At 47.3% G+C, this 21,696-nt stretch overlaps 3 protein-coding genes and 2 long non-coding RNA genes across 6 annotated transcripts in view; 2 read left to right on the forward strand and 3 right to left on the reverse strand.

Moving 5' to 3' along the window:
• LOC146753557 (uncharacterized) overlaps nt 1-21,696 on the forward strand; it is a 127,201-nt gene that overhangs the window by 100,136 nt on the left and 5,369 nt on the right. The gene's annotated exons all lie outside the window — the stretch shown is intronic.
• Nucleotides 1,165-4,401, reverse strand: LOC146753561 (rho GTPase-activating protein 32-like). Of its 2 annotated transcripts, XR_014940032.1 has the most exons (3): nt 4,150-4,401; nt 2,849-3,830; nt 1,165-1,987 (listed from the first exon to the last, which is right to left on the reverse strand). XR_014940032.1 is itself a non-coding variant. In XM_085530619.1 (2 exons), the coding sequence occupies exons 1-2, from the start codon at nt 4,313-4,315 to the stop codon at nt 3,400-3,402; spliced, it is 597 nt and encodes a 198-aa protein (XP_085386745.1). In that variant the 5' UTR covers nt 4,316-4,401; the 3' UTR covers nt 2,738-3,399. The 2 variants fall into 2 exon arrangements, 1 of the variants encoding a protein (XP_085386745.1); XM_085530619.1 differs by lacking the exon at nt 1,165-1,987 and having other exon boundaries at nt 2,738-3,830.
• LOC146753562 (rho GTPase-activating protein 32-like) lies at nt 4,454-5,514 on the reverse strand. Its single transcript, XM_085529252.1, has 4 exons — nt 5,401-5,514; nt 5,157-5,234; nt 4,891-4,972; nt 4,454-4,620 (listed from the first exon to the last, which is right to left on the reverse strand). The coding sequence occupies exons 1-4, from the start codon at nt 5,512-5,514 to the stop codon at nt 4,472-4,474; spliced, it is 423 nt and encodes a 140-aa protein (XP_085385378.1). The 3' UTR covers nt 4,454-4,471.
• LOC146753563 (uncharacterized) lies at nt 5,893-8,587 on the reverse strand. The gene is made up of 3 exons (XR_014940049.1): nt 8,457-8,587; nt 7,240-7,346; nt 5,893-6,145 (listed from the first exon to the last, which is right to left on the reverse strand). It is a non-coding gene; the product is annotated as an uncharacterized LOC146753563 (long non-coding RNA).
• Nucleotides 20,757-21,671, forward strand: LOC146753564 (obscurin-like). Its single transcript, XM_085529253.1, has 2 exons — nt 20,757-21,090; nt 21,301-21,671. Exons 1-2 carry the CDS (start codon nt 20,757-20,759, stop codon nt 21,606-21,608), a joined length of 642 nt encoding a protein of 213 aa, XP_085385379.1. The 3' UTR covers nt 21,609-21,671.

The raw sequence follows: 21,696 nt of genomic DNA on the forward strand, positions 1-21,696 counted from the left end.
GCACAGAGTCCAAAGTCTATCAGCTTCAAATTGTCAATCAGCAGATTTTCCCGGTGGATGAGAAAGCAGTCAGGAATGATTTCCACCCAAGTGCCCAAGGAAACATATTTTCTCTTCTCTTATTTCCTGCTGTGGACAGTGGTTCCCAGTCTACTCAAAGCTCGCTCGCTCTCGCTGTCTCAGAGATCTTCACTGACTGCTGGCAAGTTCCCATCTTCCAATATCCCAGGTGGGAAACACTAGCTTGTATCTGTTGGAAAGGACCTGGGGACTAGGAGGACAAGTGGTGAGAGACCACAGGCTGAATGCAAGCCAGCAGTGTGCTCTGACAGAAAAGAAGTACAACAAGATCATCAGCTGCATTAAAAAGCAGCACAACCAGACCAGGACAAGTCATTCCTGCTTCAACACTCATTGCACCACATCTACAATACTGTATCTGGTTTTTGGCCAGGAAGGATAACAACCTGAAACAAACTCTTTGGATGACCTCTAGCCTGTGCAGGGGGCTGAAGCTCCCACTCAGAGAAGAGAAGCTGGGGAGAAAGATGTTTGTTCAGGGTGCCTTCCAGTAGCCTTAGATAGAGGGATTTCATAAGATGCCTAGGAAAATGCTCGTGCTGTAATTATTTGCTTTACTGAGTGATACCAGCAGCTTACAAAATGCCAAGCTCTAACCTATTGGTGAGGAAATATTCAAGCCATCCAGTACCTAACCTGTGCTTCAAGTCTTCAGTGACAGAAAATCCATTGGATGGGGCCAGAGGAATGCATCTCACCCCATACCCTCTGTATAGCCACCATTTGTTTAAAGGATCACTCTTCCTTGAGGCACAAAACTAGAGCAGGTTACACAACAGACTGACACCACAAGGGCTTCTCTCTAGATACAAACTGCAGCAAAGAGCATCACAAAAATGTGAAACCAACACTCAGATCAGATCTGTGTCTCTGCTCCGCTCATTAGGAGCATCATGTTTTACTCCCCTTTCAGAGGAAGATACTTCTTCAAGGATAACAAAATCCAGCTCAGCTACACAACACAGTACCAAATAGCAATAATTATCTAACATTTCCTGTAGGGAAAGAATCCTAAGCACAAGATAATGAAGGATGTCTGAGCTTCAGCTGGGACTGAATTATCTTCTTCAGTGTTTGATACAATACAACGTTTTCATTCTAGAGAAACAATGGAGATAGCGCAGTGATGCTTACAGCTGCTGCCAGGCAGCGTTGTACAGAGCCACAGTCAATCTCAGCTGAGAGCCCAAGGAAGTGAGAAGGAACAGAACTAGGACAGCTGACTTAAACTGGCCAAAGGATATTCCATACTATATGACATATTGTGGAAGGAGTTTTGAAGGGGTAGAACATTATATAAATCTCTTCCACTACTAGGAGGCTAACTGGACACTGATTGGTAGGTGGTGAGCAATTGCTTTTGCATTCATCATAACTATTATCCTTTTCTCTATCTCAGTACCAAATTCTATCTCAACCCATGAGTTCTACTTTGTGTTGTTTTTTCCCCCTTCAGTTCTCTCCTGCAATCCACTGGAATGGAGTGGAGAACTGTAGCTTTCTCCCCCAAAAGAAAAATAAAAACACATTCATTATTATTTATGGAAGACTGACTGCAGTTCATGCTCACTGGTTTGAGGTCTCTGGGCATAACCCTGACTGTGAACATCAGCAATTGCTGAAACAATCTGTCAAAAAAAGACTGGAGCTTCCTCTTCTGAAAGGCGGTCCTTAGAAACAATGTCATCAAACAGCTTCCCTGTAAGATAAGGTTATCTGAAAATGCATTTAGAGAGTATCAGAGAAAGATAAGTAACAATGACAGCACAGAGAGCAGAAACTATTTCTTACCTCTAAGACTATAAATATTTCTTTGATGACTCTCTTACATGATCCAATGGGCAAACACGTTGATGACTTCACTTCTTCATGGCATCAATTTCTGTTTATCATGAGGCAAGTCATCCTTAAGAGACCATAAAAGCAAGCGATGAAATCGCTAACTACTGTGACACACCAGGTACCACATCTGACTGCTGTGGAACAGAACAAGCACATATGGGACAGTACACAATTCAACATCAACTCAACAATGACTGACATCACTCCCATAGAAATTCTGAAACAGAGCTGTGAAAAATGAAAAGTAAAACATTCAGCATTTTCATTGGCATTTTGGTAAAGTTGCTGTAATAATGGAATAATGTAGCAATAATGTAATGTAATGATGTAATAACTTTTTCCATTTTAAAGCCAGAGAATACTGCCCTCTGAACAACAAGGAACAAGATTTGTGGTGCTCTGTTAAACTTTTTCCAGCTCTACAGCATCTTTCAAAAGGCAATGGGACCAGTAGGCTGCATTCCTATGTACCATCCCACCTGCCCCCGTGTTCTTGAGAACTCCACAACTCCAACAGAAGATATTCTCATATTTAAATGCCTTTTGGCTTACCCCTAAAGTAACTTTCTACATGATTTTTATTGCAACATTTTCACCAGTAAGAAGATGCCGCCCGAGTTTTACCTTTGCAAAACCACCTACAAATCAAAACGCAGATGCTTACAGTTGAGTGTGAATTCTTCTCTAATATAATATTACAGGTAAAGCAGAGTACCTATCATACACTGTGTGTAATGTTTTAATTAGAGGAAGAGGTAATCAGCACCATCAATTTCCAACTGGTTTCAAAAATTCAATGTCATGTTTATACAAATGAAACCTGACTTAGAGAACTGACAAGAGCTGTCAATCTATTCTCAGATTAATTCTAGAGTGGTGAGACAGACTGTTAGGCGTGCTGTTTCTGTACAAAGATGACACTTACCCGTTCCAACTGTTTCATGGAATTCCTAGTACTTGAGAATTTCCTTGTAGTCACTGACAGACATCCTGAAATGTGCAAGAACTGAAGATCCTCCAAGCACGTGCAATGAGGAAGTGCCAGCAGTGTTCACATCCTACTTAGGACATATTCTTAGAGGCAGAAGGGACACTCGTGGCAGATCCAGCAATGCTCATCTTCTCACCAATGTGCATCCCCCTCTCACCCAGCAACAACAAAACACAGTGCGTGAAGCTGGCTTCACTTAGGTTAACAATATGGAACATCCCTCAGGGCTTTGTGCCACAGAGCAGTAGCAGGGCTGGACTACAGCTTGAGGAAGCAGTGGAAGCCTTTCCCTGTATGGTTACAGTGTCCCTGCATGCACCCCACAGCCAGAGCGTTGCAAGCTGAGCTGCCTTGACGTTTCTTGTACTCATCCCAATCTCTGCGAATGAAAACTCAGAATTCAGTCAAGGCGTTGATTGAGCACAAGCGTGCCTTTATTCAATAGGAAAAAGGAGGGGGCGTGAGGTCTGGAGGAAAGATGGGACTCATTCTCTGTTGTCTGACGAGAGTGTCTCAGAAGTCGTGCTGTTGCCCAGAGCCTGGGACTCTTGCCCTGATTCTACCTCCCCCTCCAAGATGTTTGGCTTCTCCTCTGTAATGCTGACCTGAGCCTGCATGGTTGTGCTGCTGTCGGGGCACTCGGGCTGTGCTTGGGCTGGGGTGTCCTCGAAAGGCACTGGGTCCAGGCTGGTGCCTGAGGAGTCTGGCAGGCTCAGGTCAGCAGCTTCAGCAGGTATGGGATGAACGAGGGCTTCAACGATGATGGCATTCTTCTCTTTATAACTGATGTTATACGGAAGGCTTTCATCTGAACTGCAGCATCCTGTGCTTAGTAACAGTTCTTCATTGATGGAAGCACAGGATGCTGCATCGTAACATGCCTGGCGTCTTGGAGATATACAGGGGCTTGGGTCACCTAGGAAGGAATAGATGCACAGCGGTTAGTGTCGAAGTTTCACAAGATGAACCATGAAGGAGGTTCTTGCCATTTAGCTATGTAGTGGTGGTGGGCAGAAGCAAATAGGCTTCTAGCAACAGAGTCACTGTCTTGAAAGTGATCCTCGTGCAGCTCCAGCTCTTGTGTTGACAAAAGACTCATTTGGGAAAGACTGGGATAAACTGAAGATGTCAGGCACAGGCTTGAACGCCAGAAGGATGTACAAGCCCACTGAAAGCATGAATTCTACCTGTGTTGCTGACAAGCAGTGTTTTGAAAGCTGGATTTGCACCCTTACCTGCCAGGACCAAGACTTCAGCTTCAGAGGGCTCCCTGGCACTGCGCTGCAGTTGGCGTTTGGCCACAGGGGATGGTTTGCCCAGGCAGAAGCAGGATCGCCAACTGCAAGCTGCTGACTCTGCCCTCTTACTGGGAGAACTCAGTCTGGAGAGAAAACAGAGCATGCTGTCAGTCGTGGTGCAGGGTGAGGGAAGAGCTGCACCGAACCCTTGCCAATAGTTGCCTGTTCCTGGCAATGCCTGCTTTCTGCTGAAACACAGCTTAGAAACGTTGCTCTGTTTCAAACAGCAGAGGATGCTTCCATTCCTACAGCTCAGCCCTCAAGTCCTGTTGGCTAAGTACCTCTCAACGATGTCAAGCAGGGACATGGATCCCGAGAATGTTGGAGGCTCAGGCTGCTTCGCTCTCCTGGGGCATGCCTTCAACACGGAACGAAGGCAGGAGATGAACTTGCCCCGTTTCTTTGGCTCTGCAAAACAAAACAAAGAAACAAGTTCATTTCAGCCCTGGCTCGGTTGGACGAGGCCGAGTGCAACACATTCAACAGAGCACGTAACAACAGAAAGCTTGTTCGCAACAAGGACACGCAAGAACGGATTTTCCCCATCCCTGGAGGTGCCCAAGGAGCTTAATGCAGTTCTCTTGCTATGCTTGCTGAACTTGAGCATTAACGAACCCCCTGAAAGCCACGTTCAGACCCCATTATACTAACCCTCGATGTCAAATGTAAAATACACACCTGGCTTTGGCAAGGAATTCAGGATGGACTCGGGCAGTTTTCCCCTGATGAGTTCCACGCACTCACCAGGGAAAAAACCAACCTGTAATAAGAACAAAAAGACAGGTGGGCATTAGCCCAAGCCCAGAGCCAAAGGGAAGGTCCTCTGACACCGACACAGGGCCACTGTTTGCATCCAGAAGCCATCCTGTGCAGGCAGAGCAGCTCCAACCGGAGATTCCCGACTCTACTGAAGCTGTGCTCTCTAGTCAAAAATGTGTGCCTACCTCAAAGCCACGCTTGCCTCTCCACCAGGGGCTCATCTCCTTTGGTGGCATATCAACAACGCACACGATGTCTCCAACCTGCAAAAGATTGAAACATCAATCCCAGCTTCAGCACAGCTGGAAGGAAAGCACAGGTAAAACAACGGCGGCCTTCTACGACAAAAAATATGCGAGTATTCCCGAGGTATTCACACCCTATAATACTCTCTGTGCACAACAACAAGGAATGCCTGGAACTGCTTACCTCCAGAGAGAGCTCATCCCGCCCCTGGGCGACGTGGCACTTGATAACATGGGCTGCCGCAATCGCTGGTATGTTAACAGATGAAATAGCACGCACCAGCTGCGGCTCCCGCATGTTATCAGCCTGCAAAACAGAGCACAGGCCGTGGTCAGGAGCTGAGGACAAACCAGGAGGATTTCAAGGTGAGGAGCACATCTGCAGAGAAAGCTGAAGCAAATGCGCTCTATCCTTATCAGGAGCACTTCAGAAGGAGCTGCACATCTCATCACAGTTATTTCCCTTTCTGGCGTGCATTGCCAGGCCATGCAAAGATGCATCTCTCTCTACCCAGACTAATCAGCAATGGCACTGGCGCAGACAGCTGGCCAGGCCCTTTTTGGCCCATTCTTTCCTGCAGGAGAGTACATCTGCAGCTCCTTCTAATGGCTCAACACAGGGAACAAAGACCAGACGGAGCTTCATACTGTACCTCCGTCGCCGCCACCTCAGGCTCACGGCTGATCTCACTGCACGCAGCACCCATCACAGCAAGTGTGAATGAACAGCTGGAACAGAGCAGAAACACACTTCTGTTTTCTCTATTCACACAGCACAGTATGGACAGACTTCTTCAGAACTACATTCACATACCATGCGGCAAAACCATGCGGGGGGACACATCATGGCACGTACCTGGCAGTGAGATCACCTCAAGCTCTCTGCAGCAGTTCCTTGTCGCTTTGCTCAGATGATATGAGAGCAAAAGCTGCACCGAGGCAGTGGGCGGAGGGTGAGGAGAGGAGAGAGAAAGAGCAGGTCAGTGAGCAGGGCTAAGAGAGCCATGGAATAACACAAACAGCACAACTGTCCCATCCACTTGCTGCAAGACATGCTGAGTCTCAGGCTACGTGATGCCTGTCCGCCCAGCAACTTTACAATGCTTCCACTACTAAGCAAAGACAATGGAAGAAGCACGGGACAGGTGCCAACTTTACTGATACCCCCTTTGGAACGTGTGTACCGGGGGAAAATTACATCTGATGGTCAAGAGTAAGCAATACGGTGCTGTGAGCTCAAACAGCCAGCAGTTCTCAACACCTCACTGCCCACCCATCCATCCCACGCCAGCTCAGCTTACCTACAAGCTGCTGCACACGACGGTGAGAAGAAAAAGGCACTAAAAGCAATAACTAAAGGCACTAACTAACAACACTAACTAACAACACTAACAACACTAACTAACAACACTAACAACACTAACTAACAACACTAACTAACAACACTAACTAACAACACTAACTAACAACACTAAATAACAACACTAACTAACAACACTAACTAACAACACTAACTAACAGCACTAACAGCACTAAAAACACAAGAACAACAACGCAACCAACCACTCCGACCACTAGCTCACCCACAAAGGAACACAGAACGCACCGCTCCTCCCCTCATTCCAGCCGCTTATGACATCACCAACGGCCAACAGCCTGGTCCACCATGACCCCCCACAAGGCGGGGAGCCAAGACCACGTGGTCACATCTGATTCCAACACGGCACCACAACATTCCAGGACTCAGTGTGGGCTTGGAATTCTATCCTGGTGTGGCAGCGCAATGGGAGGTGTTAGGGCACAGCTGAAGAGCTGACAGACAACGGACGTTTCCAAAGGAGGGTGCCAGATTAACTCTCAGCATTCTCTTGCGGGGCTCTTAGGGATGCTTCAAACCCATTTTCACTGCCTAGCTCATTTCTAGAAAGTCCAGTTGAGAAATGCTCACTTTGTCTGGGGAACGCCTCTATGCATCATGAATGAAAAATAAAATAAAATGGGCACGCGACCCTATGAAACTTACCTCTCTGCTCTTGTTGTCAGCCAGACACCTCAGATGAGCATGACGTGTCCCTGCTCCTGAATGAAGATCCACCCAAGTCTGTGTTCCTCTCTGCTCCATCTCTGGCTCTAAAAGAAACACAGACAGAGATGATTACAAGATCCTTTGTGCAGACGAAAGACAAGGGTGCACACGAATTCTGTTTAGCAAGAAATACTACAGTCCCAATGGACTGCTGTGGTAGTACTTGAATCCTCCTTTGGGGCTGGAGCTCAACAGGTCAACACATCAGAAATAACACAAAGTGCATCTGGAAGACGTGTCTCAAAGCCCAGAAAATCCAACACAAGAGGGGGCTGGACAGTGGACCACAAGTGTCCATTTCCATTGCAGCTCCCTGTAGAGAACAGCACCAATCAGCAGGCGTGAATCAATTCATTCACAAGCTGCACAATGACTCTGTTCTTTACATGATAAAGAAACACACAGAGATTCCTGACCAAAAAGTTGGGAGTTAAGAACGACCAAAGAGGTTCCTGTTCCTACGCCTCATCCTCTCACCCCAACTCCTGGCTGATGCCCACAGGCTTCAAGTCAGCTCTCAAATCCATTGAACTCCATTCACAGAACTCCATCAAAAAGGATGTCACACATGTGACACTTACATACATTTTGCATCAGAAACAGTGACGCCAGCAGGAGCAGAGAGGTGACTGTACCCCTGTACTCAGCACTGGTGAGGCCACAACTCGAATTCTGTTTCCAGTTTGTGGCCCCTCACTGCAAAAAAGACACTGAGGCATTGGAACGTGTTCAAAGAAGGGCAACAAAGCTGGTGAGGGGTCTGGAGCACAATGGGGCCATATAAGAAGAGGCTGCGGGAGCTGGGAATGTCCAGCCTGGAGAAGAGGTGGCTCAGGGGAAACCTCATTGCTCTCTATAACTTCCTGAAGGGAGGTTGCAGTGAGCTGGGGGTCGGCCTCTTCTCTCGTGTCATTACTGATAGAACTAGAGGGAATGGTTTCAAGCTGCGGCAGGGGAGGTTCAGGCTGGACATTAGGAAATATTACTTCTCAGAAAGGGTGGCCAGGCACTGGAATGGACTGCCCAGGGAGGTGGTGGAGTCACCCACCCTGGGGGTGTTCAAGGAACGTCTGCAGAAATCCCTGCTGAAATCCTGACCTCTGCCACAGGTGGCTGAGTGACACAAAAGCTGTGTCCTTGGTTCCCGGCCTTACCTTCCCATGCTGTTCATCTTGCTCTGCAGCTCCTGTTCTGAATAGTCTTCTTATATTCCCATGTGATGTACCCTGAAATACATCATTTAGTGAGTCTGAACAAAACATAAGACATTATCATCAAATCAGCTCTTCAGTGTGCACATTGATGAAACTTGGTGAAATACAACTTTAGGAAAAGGACATTTGAAAATCTAAATATTCTTATCAGAATCTCTGCTATTAGTTACCGGTCCAATGTTCTGATTTGATGATGATTCTCTCAGAGCTGTTTTTTCACTCCCCACCTCAAATGCACTTCAAGTGCTTTAGGAGCATCACTGGAATTTTGAATAAACTCAATATATTTTAGCGAAGCTGCTACAGCTGCACAACTGAAGTACTTTGGAGCTGCACAACTGAAGTACTTTGGAAAAAAAGTAATCTGTAATGAATGCTGAACAGTGTTATTTAATTATAATCCAGGTAATTAAATTAACTAAACCAAGGAAATCACCTCCCAGTCAGTCAGCTTCAAACCGGGAAATCGCTTCCCTGCCAAGCAGATGCAACCGACACAAGCTGCTACATCACTCTAGGGCCCCACTGAGTCTTCTCAAGGGGTCTCCAAAGGCTTCCCTGTTGACTTCTGGGAACCTGGGAACACTCACATGGAAGCCAGTGCCCCCTAATGTGCCCCAGAGGTTTCTCAGGGCCCCGCAATTAGCTCTACAGACATCCAGACATGCCCCAGAGCTAGTATGTGTGCTGTAGGGAGCCCAAGAGACATTCCAGAGCACCCAAGTACTCCTCAGTGCGCTCAATGGTTCTTCACCTGTCTCTAAATATGCCCTATTGGACTTCGTTTTCTCTTCTGGAGCCCTCCTTGGTTATCAGCTTTGCTTTCTCATGCCATTTATCTCACTCCACAGCTTTTGCTCAGAATATTCTTTCTTGAATTCCCACAATCCAACAGAATCACAGAATTGTAGGGGTTGGAAGGGACCTCTAGAGATCATCGAGTCCAACCCCCCTGCCAATGCAGGCTCCCTACACCACGTTGCACAGGTAGGTGTTCAGGCGCGTCTTGAATATCTCCAGAGAAGGAGACTCCACCACCTCCCTGGGCAGCCTGTTCCAGTGCTCCGTCACCCTCACCATAAAGAAGTTATAGTGCACATTCATGTGGAACTTCCTATGCACAAGTTTCACCCCATTACCCCTAGTCCTGTCCCCACGCACTACTGAAAAGAGACCAGCCGTGCCACTATGGCCCCCACACCTCAGGTATTTATAAACCTGAATCAAATCCCCTCTCAGCACCGCCAACGACAACCCTCTGCACTCTGCCAGTCAGACAGTTCTCGACCCACTTCACTGTCCACTCATCTATCCCATACTTCCTCAGCTTTGTTATAAGGATGTCATGGGGGACAATATCAAAAGCCTTTCTGAAATCAAGGTAGACTACATCTACCACTCTCCCCCCATCCACCCAGCCAGTGACATCTTCATAAAAGGCCACCAGGTTGGTCGAGCACGACCTCCCCTTGGTGAACCCATTCTGAGGACTCCTGATAACCTCCTTTTCTCCCAGTTGTCTGGAGATGGCAACCAGCACAATCTGTTCCATCACATTCCCTGGGACAGAGGTGAGGCTGACTGGCCTATAATTACCTGGGTCATCTTTCTTGCCCTTTTTGAAGTCCGGAGTGACACTGGTCGTCCTCCAGTCTTCAGGCACCTCCCCAGTTCTCAAAGACCTCTGGAAGATTACAGAGAGCGGCTCAGCAATGACCTTTACCAGCTCTCTCAGCACCCGTGGATGCAACCCATCAGGTCCAATGGATTTATGGACCTTAATGTTTCCTAGGCACTCACGGACCACCTCTTCCCTGACTAAAGGGAAACCTCCCATTCTCCAGACTCTCTCATTAACCTCCAGGATCTGGGATTTCTGAAGGAGAGCCTTTTCACTAAAGACAATAGCAAAGAAGGCATTCAGTATTTCCGCCTTCTCGGCATACTCTATTACCAGAACACCTTCCTCCCCCCCTTGTTTTTTGTTTATTAGCAAACTATTAACATACTATAAAATAACAGCACTCATAACACAAGTAATATCATCATGCCAGCATCCCGACCACCTGCTATAGAGATTTCTCCTTCATTTAGTGCAACACTTCAAACACTGCAAAGAAACGAAGCAAGTGCAGAAACAGGACACAACTTCCCTCAGGATTTTACATTCTCATTCATGTCTGACAGATGGAGGCCCTGACAACAAGAGCTGTGTCTGTCCATAACAAGGACTCACCTCTGCAGGTGCAGGGGCAGCTCTCAGAGAAGCCTTCTTCATTTCTGCTTTCTTCTGTTTTGGTCTTTCGACTGGGAGCTGGTGTCAATCTGCCTGAGGGTAGGGAGGCCCCTTCAGAGGGATCCAGATAAGCCGGATCAACCTCACTGGGCTGAGGTGAATGGGATGTGGTACACCCAGGCCAAGTGCCAGGTCCTGCACTTTGGTCACAATAACCCCATGCAGCGCTATAGGCTTGGGGCTGAGTGGCTGCAGGACTGTGCAGAGGAAATGGACCTGGGGCTGTTGGTCGATGCTCAGCTGAACATGAGCCAACAGTGTGCCCAGGTGGCCAAGAAGGCCAACGGCATCCTGGCCTGTATAAGAAATAGTGTGGCCAGCAGGAGCAGAGAGGTAATCATCCCCTTGGACTCAACACTGGGGAGGCTGCGCCTCAAGTCTTATGTTCAGTTTTGGGCTCCTCGCTACAAGAAAGTCATTGAGGCACTGGAACTTGTATGTGGAAGTCTGTCCCTCGAGCAGCTCCCATTCATCATCAGCTCCCATTATGAACCCCACTGTGCAAAACAGCAAAACTTCTACTGCAAATGGCTGCAGTCACCAAAGCTCAGCCCACGATCCAGGTATCAGCCTTCTCCCTTCTGTTTTCCATCTTAGCCCATAGTTTTGCTCCCAAAAATGGAACTGCACTCCAACAGTCAAAACACAAACTAATACATCACTTTCACTGCTCCTTCCTGCACCCCCAAATTAATGGTTACCTGACATCCCCTACAGCACAGCACCTGCTCACAAGTAACATTCAAACTCTATTCTTTCATACTTCTTGAGAGAGGACAGTAAAAACTCCCTTCTGCATGGCGGTAAGGACAGTCTGTCCCCATCACATCCCTCTGTGTGCTGAAATCTGCCATTGGATCTCTTGCAGCGTGCTGGCTGCTGCTCACAAACACAGGGAACTGCACCACACTGATTCTAAAGAGAGAAAGGAAGAAATGCTGGTGGGAATGGGCACCCAAGGATTGCAGAGATGCTCCAGATTGTGCAAGAGATGGAATCTCAGAGTGCTGGGACATGATTGATCACTAAGGAAAACACTTGGAAGCACATTCAATCTGCAGAAGCTGTAATTACTGGGCACAGTCAGCTTTCCTATGGCTCAGCTGGAGTAGGAGGGTGCTCTCACACATCTGCTCAGGGGCTTCAGCTGAGACACTTGCACAATGCTGGGATCATTCTGATGGAAACTATGTCTTCAGATACCATGGTTAAATCCATCCAAAATGAACAAGCGGAGCCTTAGCTCTTGAGCAGCACTTCTTCCCCACCCTTCACTACTCCAAGCAGCTCCAACAAACTTCTCAGAAGAAATCCAGGCCAGCACAGACCTGGCAGACCAGAACCAAGTGCAGCCTGTGGGACGGCAGTGCCCACTCCTTGCTTCCACCCTGCTCCAGCAGGTTAAGGAGTCTGAGCATCACTGGCCTTTGACAGCTCAAGACTTTCAGCACACCATGCCAACATTTCTCACTAAGATACACCTCAGGCATTGAATTCTCTTCTCACTACCTCCTCCCAGTCCTCTCCTAGGAACAGAAACCATTCAGATTCTACAGCAAACTACAGCTTCTGCACTGCAAGAGCACACTGAACCACCTGCAACAATGAAACATGGTTTTGGAGAGTGGGTTTGAAAACACACCTTTAGACAGCTGTCTCCCTGTAGCCAAAAGGAAACCAAGCAGCAAAAGAAGAGTCCAGCCTGAAACATGCCCATGCTACTAGCCCAGGTTTTTCACAGTGAATGTAAAATCCATTCTGTTCTTGAGGTAACAAATGACCAGTGGGTCTCCCCTTGCTCCACCCCTTCTCCTGCAAAGCCAGAAAAAGAAAGAAAAAACAAGCAGAAGAAACCCAGACGTACCTTTCCACACACAGAGCAGAAAGTGGAACAGCAGTTGGTCTCCTTCCTGAGACATGCTGGGGAGCATCCCAGAGGAAGCCCAAGTTCTTTGCTTCTCTCCACAGGGACTTCAAGCACTCTTCGCAAGAGCTGCTTTGGTTCTTTCTTCAACTGCTTCCATCACCAGAATCTCCTTTGGAAAAGGAACACTAAAGAAAGAATCAGCAAATGAGAAAGAATGAGCAATAACCACTTTCCCAGCTTTCTTCTGACATGCAATTAAGACTCACGACTTGGGCAAGGTCTTAAAATCAGCTGGTTACAAGAACTGTCCCACAATATATCCAGCTTCTGTACAGCTGCCATTATTTCTGTCAGTGAGCGTAATCACAGAATCATAGAATGGCCTGGGTTGGAAGGGACCTCAAGGATCATGAAGATCAATCGCCTCCCTGTCCCTGCTGGCCATCCCCTCTTCTGATGGAGCCCAGGGGACCATTTGCTCTCTGAGCTGCAAGAGCACGCTGATGGCTCACGTTCTGTTTTTCATCCACCAGGACCCCCAGGTCCTTCTCTGCGGGGCTTCTCTTAAGGACTGCTCCTCCCAGGCTGTAGAAATGCCTGGGATTCCTCCAGCCCAAGTGCAAAACCTTGCACTTTGCTGTCTTGAACCTCATTAGATTCACCTAGGCCAACCTCTCGGTTGAGCTCCCTCTGAATGGCATCCCTTCCTTCCACTGCATCAGCCCCACCACTCAGCAAACAGCAGAGGGTGCACTCCATTGCATCATTGGTGTCACTGATAACCATGTTAAAAAGCACTGGTCCCAAGACAGACTCCTGGATGACACCACTTGTTATCAGCCTTCACCTGGACATCGAACCATGAATCACCACCCTCTGTCTGTGGCCTTTCAACCAATCCCTTATCCACCAGGTGGTCCACCTGTCAAATCCACATCCCTCCAGTTTAGAGATAAGGATGTGGTGGAGGGCCATGTCAAAGACTTCGCTCAAGTCCAGGTCAATGAAATCTGTTACTTTCCTTTTGTCCACAAATGCCGTCACTCCATCATAGAAGACCACCAGATTGGTTAGGCATGGCCCTCCCCTGCTAAAGCCACGCTGGCTGTCTTGGATCACATGCTCATTCCTTATATGATCAAGCATGTCTTTGAGGCAGATCTGTTCTTCAGCATTTTCATCACAGTTCTACATTTGAATCAAATAATCGGTGTTGCTGCCACCAAGAAAACCTCTTTGTCTTCTACTCCTGCTGCAGCTTTCACCAGCAGCAAAGGGAGAGGCCACCTCCTAGATCCAAATTTTAAGAAACCAACACCCAATAGGTGTCATCTGAAGTAAAATAGCAGAGAAATCAAGATGACTCTTCTGCATCCAGCTTGGATCACTCCCTCACTCAGGCACACCACCATCAGATCAAGGAGATGCTGCCTTCAGCTTAGAGATTGTATGGGAAATCACACCTTGAACCTCTGATTAATCAGCTGAGGCAAGTGTTGGGTCAGCTGCGGGAGCACAGGTGAGAGTAATGGAGCTGTGCTCACAGAAGGGGTGGACCTCGACTCCACCTCCTCTGAGACCTCATTTAAAGGCTGACCACCACTGAGGCAGCATCTCTTGCAGATTGCTCCCCAGTTGAGACTGCCTCAGCTTTCTGGTCAAAACATTGACATTGGTGAGTTTTCCTTTGCTAACAACCTTTGACTATTTACCACCATCTTGGTTAACATCTTTTTATTAGCCACCCTTACAGAGACCATAAGGGTTTGGGCTTCCAAACTCTCAGCAAGCATTTGGATCAGCCAGCTTCCTGCTGCGGAGCCCCCTGCATCACTGCTGCCTCCTTTGGTACCGTACCTGCAGATGCTTCAGAGCTCATTAGCATGGACTTCCTTCCTCCCCTCAGCAGCTGCTCCTGCACTCACCTTCATTCCTACTCAGATACCGGCCGCTTCCAGCACCAGCTGACCTGCAAGACACAGAAAGGAAAGGTGGGAGTCATGCAAATCCCCAAGAAGCCCAAGGCTGCATCACCACCACGTATGGCAGCCTCAGGAAGTCAGCTGCAACTACAGCCTTTGTCAGAATGGAAACAGGAATCGTCAATTAAGTGTGACCTCTGAACTCATTGCCACCATCAGAAACAGGCACTGAAATCGCTCACTTCACTGCAGCTGGTTACCTCCAAATTCTTTTACTTTTAGGAAAATGCGGACACGGAATTGAAGGACACTAGAAAAGTGACATCTACTTCCCCATAGGTGGTTAAACTTGGAAGCAGGACTTGAGCAAGAAAAGCTTCTCAGCTCAGAATCACAGAATTATCAAGGTTGGAAAAGACCTAGAAGATCATCTGGTCCAACCATTGCCAATACTTCCCGGATAAATCATATTCCATACATCACATCCAAACGTTTCTTGAACACTCCCATGGTCGGTGACTCCACCACCTCTCTGGGCAGTTCATTCCAGTGCCTGACTACCCTTTCTGAGAAGTAATATTTCCTAATGTCCAGCCTGAATCTTCCCTGGCGCAGCTTAAAACCATTCCCTCTAGTTCTATCACTGATTACTCGAGAGAAGAGGCCAACCCCCAGCTCACTACAACCTCCCTTCAGGAAGTTATAGAGAGTTACAAGGTCTCCCCTGAGCCTCCTCTTCTACAGGCTGAACAATCCCAACACCTTCAGCTGCTCCTTGTAAGGCCTGTGCTCCAAATCCCTCACTACCTTCGTAGGTGAAGACATTCCAGAACCGCAAGGTTTTCCTGCATGGAGAGGCTCAAAACTGAATAGGTCAGACCTCCTCCTCTCCATCATTGCTGTCACGTGGAAGGCTGTCCTTGGAACTGCAGTGACTCATGCATCCTAACTGCACTCCATTGATGGAAGCACACCGTGCATCATCGCTACTTGCCGGGGTGTTCCTGCACTGGCAAGGGATGGATTCACCTGGAAAGAGTAGATACACAGCAGTTAGTGTGAACTTTCACTATCCAAGGAGGCAAAGGCTTGGTGCTGCCTGTCAAGCAGGTTTCAAGCAGCTTGCGAGACTCATTTGGGAAAGACAAGTGTCAACCAAAGATGTCAGGCATGGGCTCGAACGCAGGAATACAGAAGGAGGTACAAGCCCACTGAAAGCATGAATTCTACCTGTGTTGCTGACAAGCAGTGCTTTGAAAGCTGGATTTGCACCCTTACCTGCCAGGACCAAGACTTCAGCTTCAGAGGGCTCCCTGGCACTGCTCTGCAGTTGGTTCTCGGCCACAGGGGATGGTTTGCCCAGGCAGAAGCAGGAACGCCAACTGCCAGCTGGTGACTCTGCCCTCTTACTGGGAGAACTTGGTCTGTAGAGAGAAAACAGAGCATGCTGTCAGTCGTGGTGCAGGGTGAGGGAAGAGCTGCACTGAGCCCTTGCCAATAGTTGCCTGTTCCCAGCACTACCTGGTTTCTGCTGAAACACAGCTTAGAAACGCGCTCTGTTTCAAACAGCAGAGGACGCTTCCATTCCTACAGCTCAGCCCTCAAGTCCTGCTGGCTACATTTGCTTTTCTCTGGGGCTGGATTCTATATGAATTTGGTCTTGTCCCACATAACACAGCCAAACAACTTCTCAGCCTGACATTTTATTGAGTCTGGCCCTCCAGAATAATTGGTGCACTAACAAGCTCGCAACATGCTTGATTAAAGCACGGAATTAAAAAGAAAGTCAGCCAAACAGAGGGTCACATAGAACAAGAAATGACAAATAAACACTCCTGAAAGGCAACGTTCTGCAAACAGAGGGAACGGTGCGGAACAGGCTGGGTAGGGTTTATTCCACATCGAGCACAACAAAATCTGCACTAAAATGGGATGGGGGAATTCCATTCCACCACCAAATACAGGTGTCTCCAAGAGGCAAAAAAGAAAAAAAGAAAAAGAAAAAAAACAACCCAGAAGTTTGAACTTCAGAAGTTCAGTTCCTTTTCCCATTTCTGTTACTGTGAAGAAAATAATGCCATTTGTGTCCAAACTAAGGGCAAAAGAAATAAGTAACTCACATGACAAATGCACAGGTGTTGAATCTTCAGCATCCATTAAATCCAAGTTCCTTGTTTTTGTGGGTTTTTGTGTGTGTGTTCTGCTTTGTGTTGTGGCATTTATTTATTTATTTTTTTTGTTATTTTTTAGTCAAAAGTTATTAGCAAAGGAAAACTCACCAATGTCGATGCCTTGACCAGAAAGCTGAGGTAGTCTCAACTGGGAAGCAGTCCCCACGTCCCCCTCTGCCCCCCCCACAACGGCCACTCCCACGCACTGCGGCTCAGCCAATCGGGGCCGGCGGAGCTGCCGCTGCCCAATGGGAGGCCGGGGGAGGCCGGCGCTGGGACGGGGAGAGGAGAGAAGAGACAGAGGCAGCACTGAGGTGGGATGGGCTGATGGGGAGTGCGGGGAGGACAGGGGGGTGTGGGGCTGTGGGGGGGCAGAGGGGGATGTGGGGCTGCAATGTGTCAGCGTCAGGAGCACAGGTGAAGGCAGCTGAGCTGTGTGAGCAGTTGTGTTTGAGTCTGGCTGCAGCTCTCTTAGACCCCACTGAAGGGCTGAGTGCCACTGGGAAAGGATCTCTGTGTGGAGATTGCTTCTACTAGAGGTAGTTCTATCAGACTGTTCTATAGAGCTGTGCAGGGGCTGTAAAAGGAGCTGAGGGGGACTCTAGTGGGGATATGGGGCTGTGGTGGGCCATAGGAGGACTAGGGGCTCTAGGGGGCTGTGAGGGTGTGTAGGGGTTGTGGGGAGCTATTGGAGGATATGGGCAGGTATGGGGCTTTAAGGGGTGGTGTATGGAGAGATAGAGGGTTGTGGGGGCCTTAGGGTGATATGGGGCTACTGGGGGCTGTCGGGGGCAAGTATGGGGAGGAATATGGAGTTGTAACAGATTGTGGGGGTGTAGGTGTGGTATATATATATCTATATATATAGATCTGTCATTGTCTTCATTCAAAGAAATCTGAAAATTAGGAGTCCCAGCTGATAGTAAAGACTACCCAGAGGGATGGGATGACCATATGGACTGTGCTGAGGATGCTTTATAATGTGTGATAAACACTGTGAAGCAGTGTTGCTCCAGGAAATGGCCCAATACGACACAGAAGCAACTTTAAATATCTTCCAGTCACAAGCTGTTCATATCTAATGTCTATTTTACCCAATGTTTTCCAGTTCCAGAAGCAGAGGATGCCTTTATCAACAAGCAGAAGGTGCAGAAGGAGGTGAAGGCTGCACCAACAGAAAATGCCACGCTGAACTGCGAGGTGGCCCAGGAGAAGACGGAGGTGAAGTGGTACAAGGAGGGGAAACTGATCACCTGGTGCAAGAAGTTCAGGGTGGAGTCAGAGGGCAAACAGCGTCGGCTGGTGGTGAGCCAGGTGGAGAAGAAAGATGCAGGGGAGTACAGCTGCGAGGCTGCTGGCCAGAAACTCACCTTCAAGATTCATGTCACAGGTAAGACAGGTGTTGTCTGAAATACAGCAGAGAACAGTAAAGTAAAATCTAGTTTCTATTATACAGTGATCCAGTTGCAGTAGTCTGTGCTGAGGATTTTTCCCTATACTTGATTGCCTGGGTTTCTAGAAAGTATTTGGTTTTAGTATGGCACAAAGACCTGTTTCAGTCTGTCTGTAGAATAATAATTACTGATATATGTACAGTGGAAGCAATATTCAAGATATTATTCAAATCTCTCCTGTGCCTGTGATCCCAAACTGTAATTCTTGTTCACCGAAACATTTGACTAAGATAAGTATGTGCAGTGAGGCTGGAGTGCATGTTGTACGTGCAGCCTTTCATGGCAGGAGAAGCAGGAACTTCTCCTAGTAGTACACTGACTTTTTCCTATGCCTTTATGTTGGAGGCTGCATCTGGATAGGTGAGTCTGCTACTCACAGTAAGAGACCTGGTAGAGCTGATTATTCCCAGAACTCAAAGTAAAATAGATATCTGCAAATCACACACAAAGAAGAAAGGACTGCGTTGGTGAGCATATTTCCTTTGTGCCTTTGACAGTCACAGTTGTGGCAATGGTAGAGGCCATGAGGAGTCTGTTCAGGAAGCCAGGAGTACTGTTCTGGGTCATGAAAAGGCAGCCAGTGGTTTGACTATCACACGTTTATGTGTTTTGATGTTTCACAGTGGGTCTTAAGTAAAAGGAACTCAGGTTTTGGTTGCCTGCAGGACAGATGTTCTTTTGGGTTCAATATGTTTGCATAGTGACTTGCAACCATGGGACTGGTGTTCAAGGACCCTCTTGGTTCCTTCAGTTCCTCGGTTCTTTCTTGCCTAGATTTGACACTTAGTTTTAACAGAAGAGCTGATATTCTCTAGTGAAGGCTATTAGTTTGGGCACAAGTGGTAACCTAAACCTGTTCCAACCTGTACATACAAAGCTGCAAGATGGTCTCATTTCAGTCCCTCAGTCAATACTTTTTCTTTTCTTCCCTCAGAGCCAAAACCTGTGTTTATAAACCAGGAGAAGGTGCAGAAAGAGGTGAGTGCTGCCCTGGCAGCAAGTGCCTCCCTGAGCTGTGAAGTAGCACAGGATCCAACCGAAGTAAAATGGTACAAGGATGGAAGACTGCTTGCCTCCTCCAGAAAGTTCAGAATGGAATCTGTGGGCAAAACACGGCGTCTGGTTGTGGAGCAGCTGGAGAAGAAAGATGCTGGAGAATACATCTGCGAGGCTGCTGGCCAGAAGATGACCTTCAAGTTGGAAACAACTGGTGAGCATTCGCTTTGGGAGCACTAAGCAGCTTTGGTGGGATGTGGATGTGAGGGAATGGGTGGTTTCATTGACATGAGAGAACAGGCAGTGATGCTGTGAAACCAGTTGGATGATGCTCAGCCTGGCCATGTGCCTCAGAGCTCTTTGCTCAAGGAAGCCAAGTGTGGTTGTGGGTTTGCTCTCAAGAGCACAGTTTGGTAGGGATGAGTTGGCGGTTGGACTAGATGACCTTAGTGGTCTTTTCCAGCCTTAGTGCATTTTTTTTTTCTATTATTTTTTAATGATGTTTTAAGGCATTTTGAGGTGATAGGTGTAGTGTTCATGTGCAGTAATGCTGACGTGAGTAAGTAGGGTGATAATGTAAGGGTTTTTTACATTCCTTCTAAATCTCTGCTTTCTCTCCTTCCATCCTTCTTAAAGAGCAATCCATTAATCTAGTAAAGGAGCTGTGTGATGAGGATGTGACTGAGCCTGAAGAAGCCAAATTTGAATGTGAGATATCCATTCCTTCTGTGAAACCTCCCAAGTGGTATCTACGTGGGGAAGTCTTACAGGCTGGTGGAAACTTGATTATGCAGCAAGAAGGCACCATCCACCGGCTGACCATACTGAAAACCACCACTGATATGACAGGCACCATTCAGTTCTCAATTGGCAAATCCAAATCCACAGCCAATCTGCTCGTCAGAGGTAACATATCCTGGCTTGGTTTACATCATGAAGATGGAGAATTAATTAATGTACAGTACCCCTTCACTGGGGTCTTTGAAATATTGTGTGTGTGTCTGGAGGGTCTGCTCTATTTCCAGTTCAAAGTCGTTGGACACTAAATGAGACAGCTGCATCTCAGTAAAAGATCTGTATGAATAGTTGTGATGTGCTTACTATTCAGATCTACAGAGCTGAGGTTTTGTCCTTAGCTATAGCAAAGAAGTCAAATCAGGTGAAATTAATTGTATTTCTGAAGTAGACAAGTTGAAGTTTGGTAGCACCTAAATTTGATGCAGTTTGTCATTGATTTCATCTGAAAGAAACTTCCAGGCTTTTTATCTGCTGTTGTCCCCAGTGTAAGAGTCTCCATTCACATCCTAAAGTACTTGTTATATTTTCAGCTCACTCTTATTTGAATAAAAGCCTCAAAAATTGGGAGCAATTTAATAAGCACAGAACAAGAGCTGGACCTTGCATTTGGTAGTTAATATACAATATTACTTTATAGAAATGTAGTCAATGGCATTCCCTATAGGCAATCATTTGTTTTATCTTTAGAGTGGTTCAAAGAACCACTTTGAACCTGACATTAATTGGAGTGGAATAGATGCAAGAGACTTTCCTCTTCTTCCAATTGTCCTCATCCTTTCTTCTCTTCCACCCCTGCTTTGCAGATTACCATATACAAATCACCAGGAAGTTGGAGGACAAGACAGCTTTGGAATGTCATTCTGTCATCCTGTCCTGTGACTTCAGGCCTTCTCCAAAGGTTGTGAAATGGTTCAAGGGCCACACACCCATCGAGCCCTCTGAGAAGTACAAGATCAAGAGGGATAAGCATTCAGCAGAGCTCAAGATTCTGAAGCTGAAGCCCGATGATGCTGGTGTGTACAAGTGCAAGGCAGGAATTGCAGAGACTGAGGCCACGCTGACAGTTGAAGGTATGAGCAGGGAGGGTGGCCTCTTCCATGTCCTATTTCACCTCAGATTTCTCTTCTTGAGGTTGATTTCTGCCGTTCTCTCCTGCTAACTTTATAAATGTATAATCTTCACTGAGAAGATTACACAAAGATCATCTAGTCCAACCATTCTACCACATCCCAGTATGATTTATAGTAACAGTGGTAACAGTTCACCTTGTTTCCCCACAGCCCGCAATGTAGAAGTGACGAAGCACCTGCAGGATGTGGAAATTGAACAAGAGAGCTCTGCTGTCTTCTCCTGCGAGCTGTCCCATGATGACGAGGATGTGGAATGGTTCCTGAATGGCAACCTCCTTTACACCAACAATTACAATGACATCAAGAACGTTGGCAATTGCTGCACACTGACAATGAGTCAGGTTAAGCCTGAGGATGCTGGCACAGTGACAGTGAAGTCAGACAAGGTGTCAGAAAGCGCGCGCCTGAAGGTGAGAGGTGGGTCTGATCACACCCCTCCTGGATGTAAGAGATGCTAAGGAGCTCCAGTTCATTCTGTTGTGCAGCAGTCCTGCTTCTAAAGCTCACCTCTCTGGGGTGACAAGTCATCAGGGGCTTCTTCCAGTG

The sequence above is a fragment of the Coturnix japonica genome, chromosome Z (assembly GCF_054131305.1).
Source record: "Coturnix japonica strain WE chromosome Z, WE-NBRP24, whole genome shotgun sequence".
NCBI lineage: Eukaryota > Metazoa > Chordata > Aves > Galliformes > Phasianidae > Coturnix > Coturnix japonica.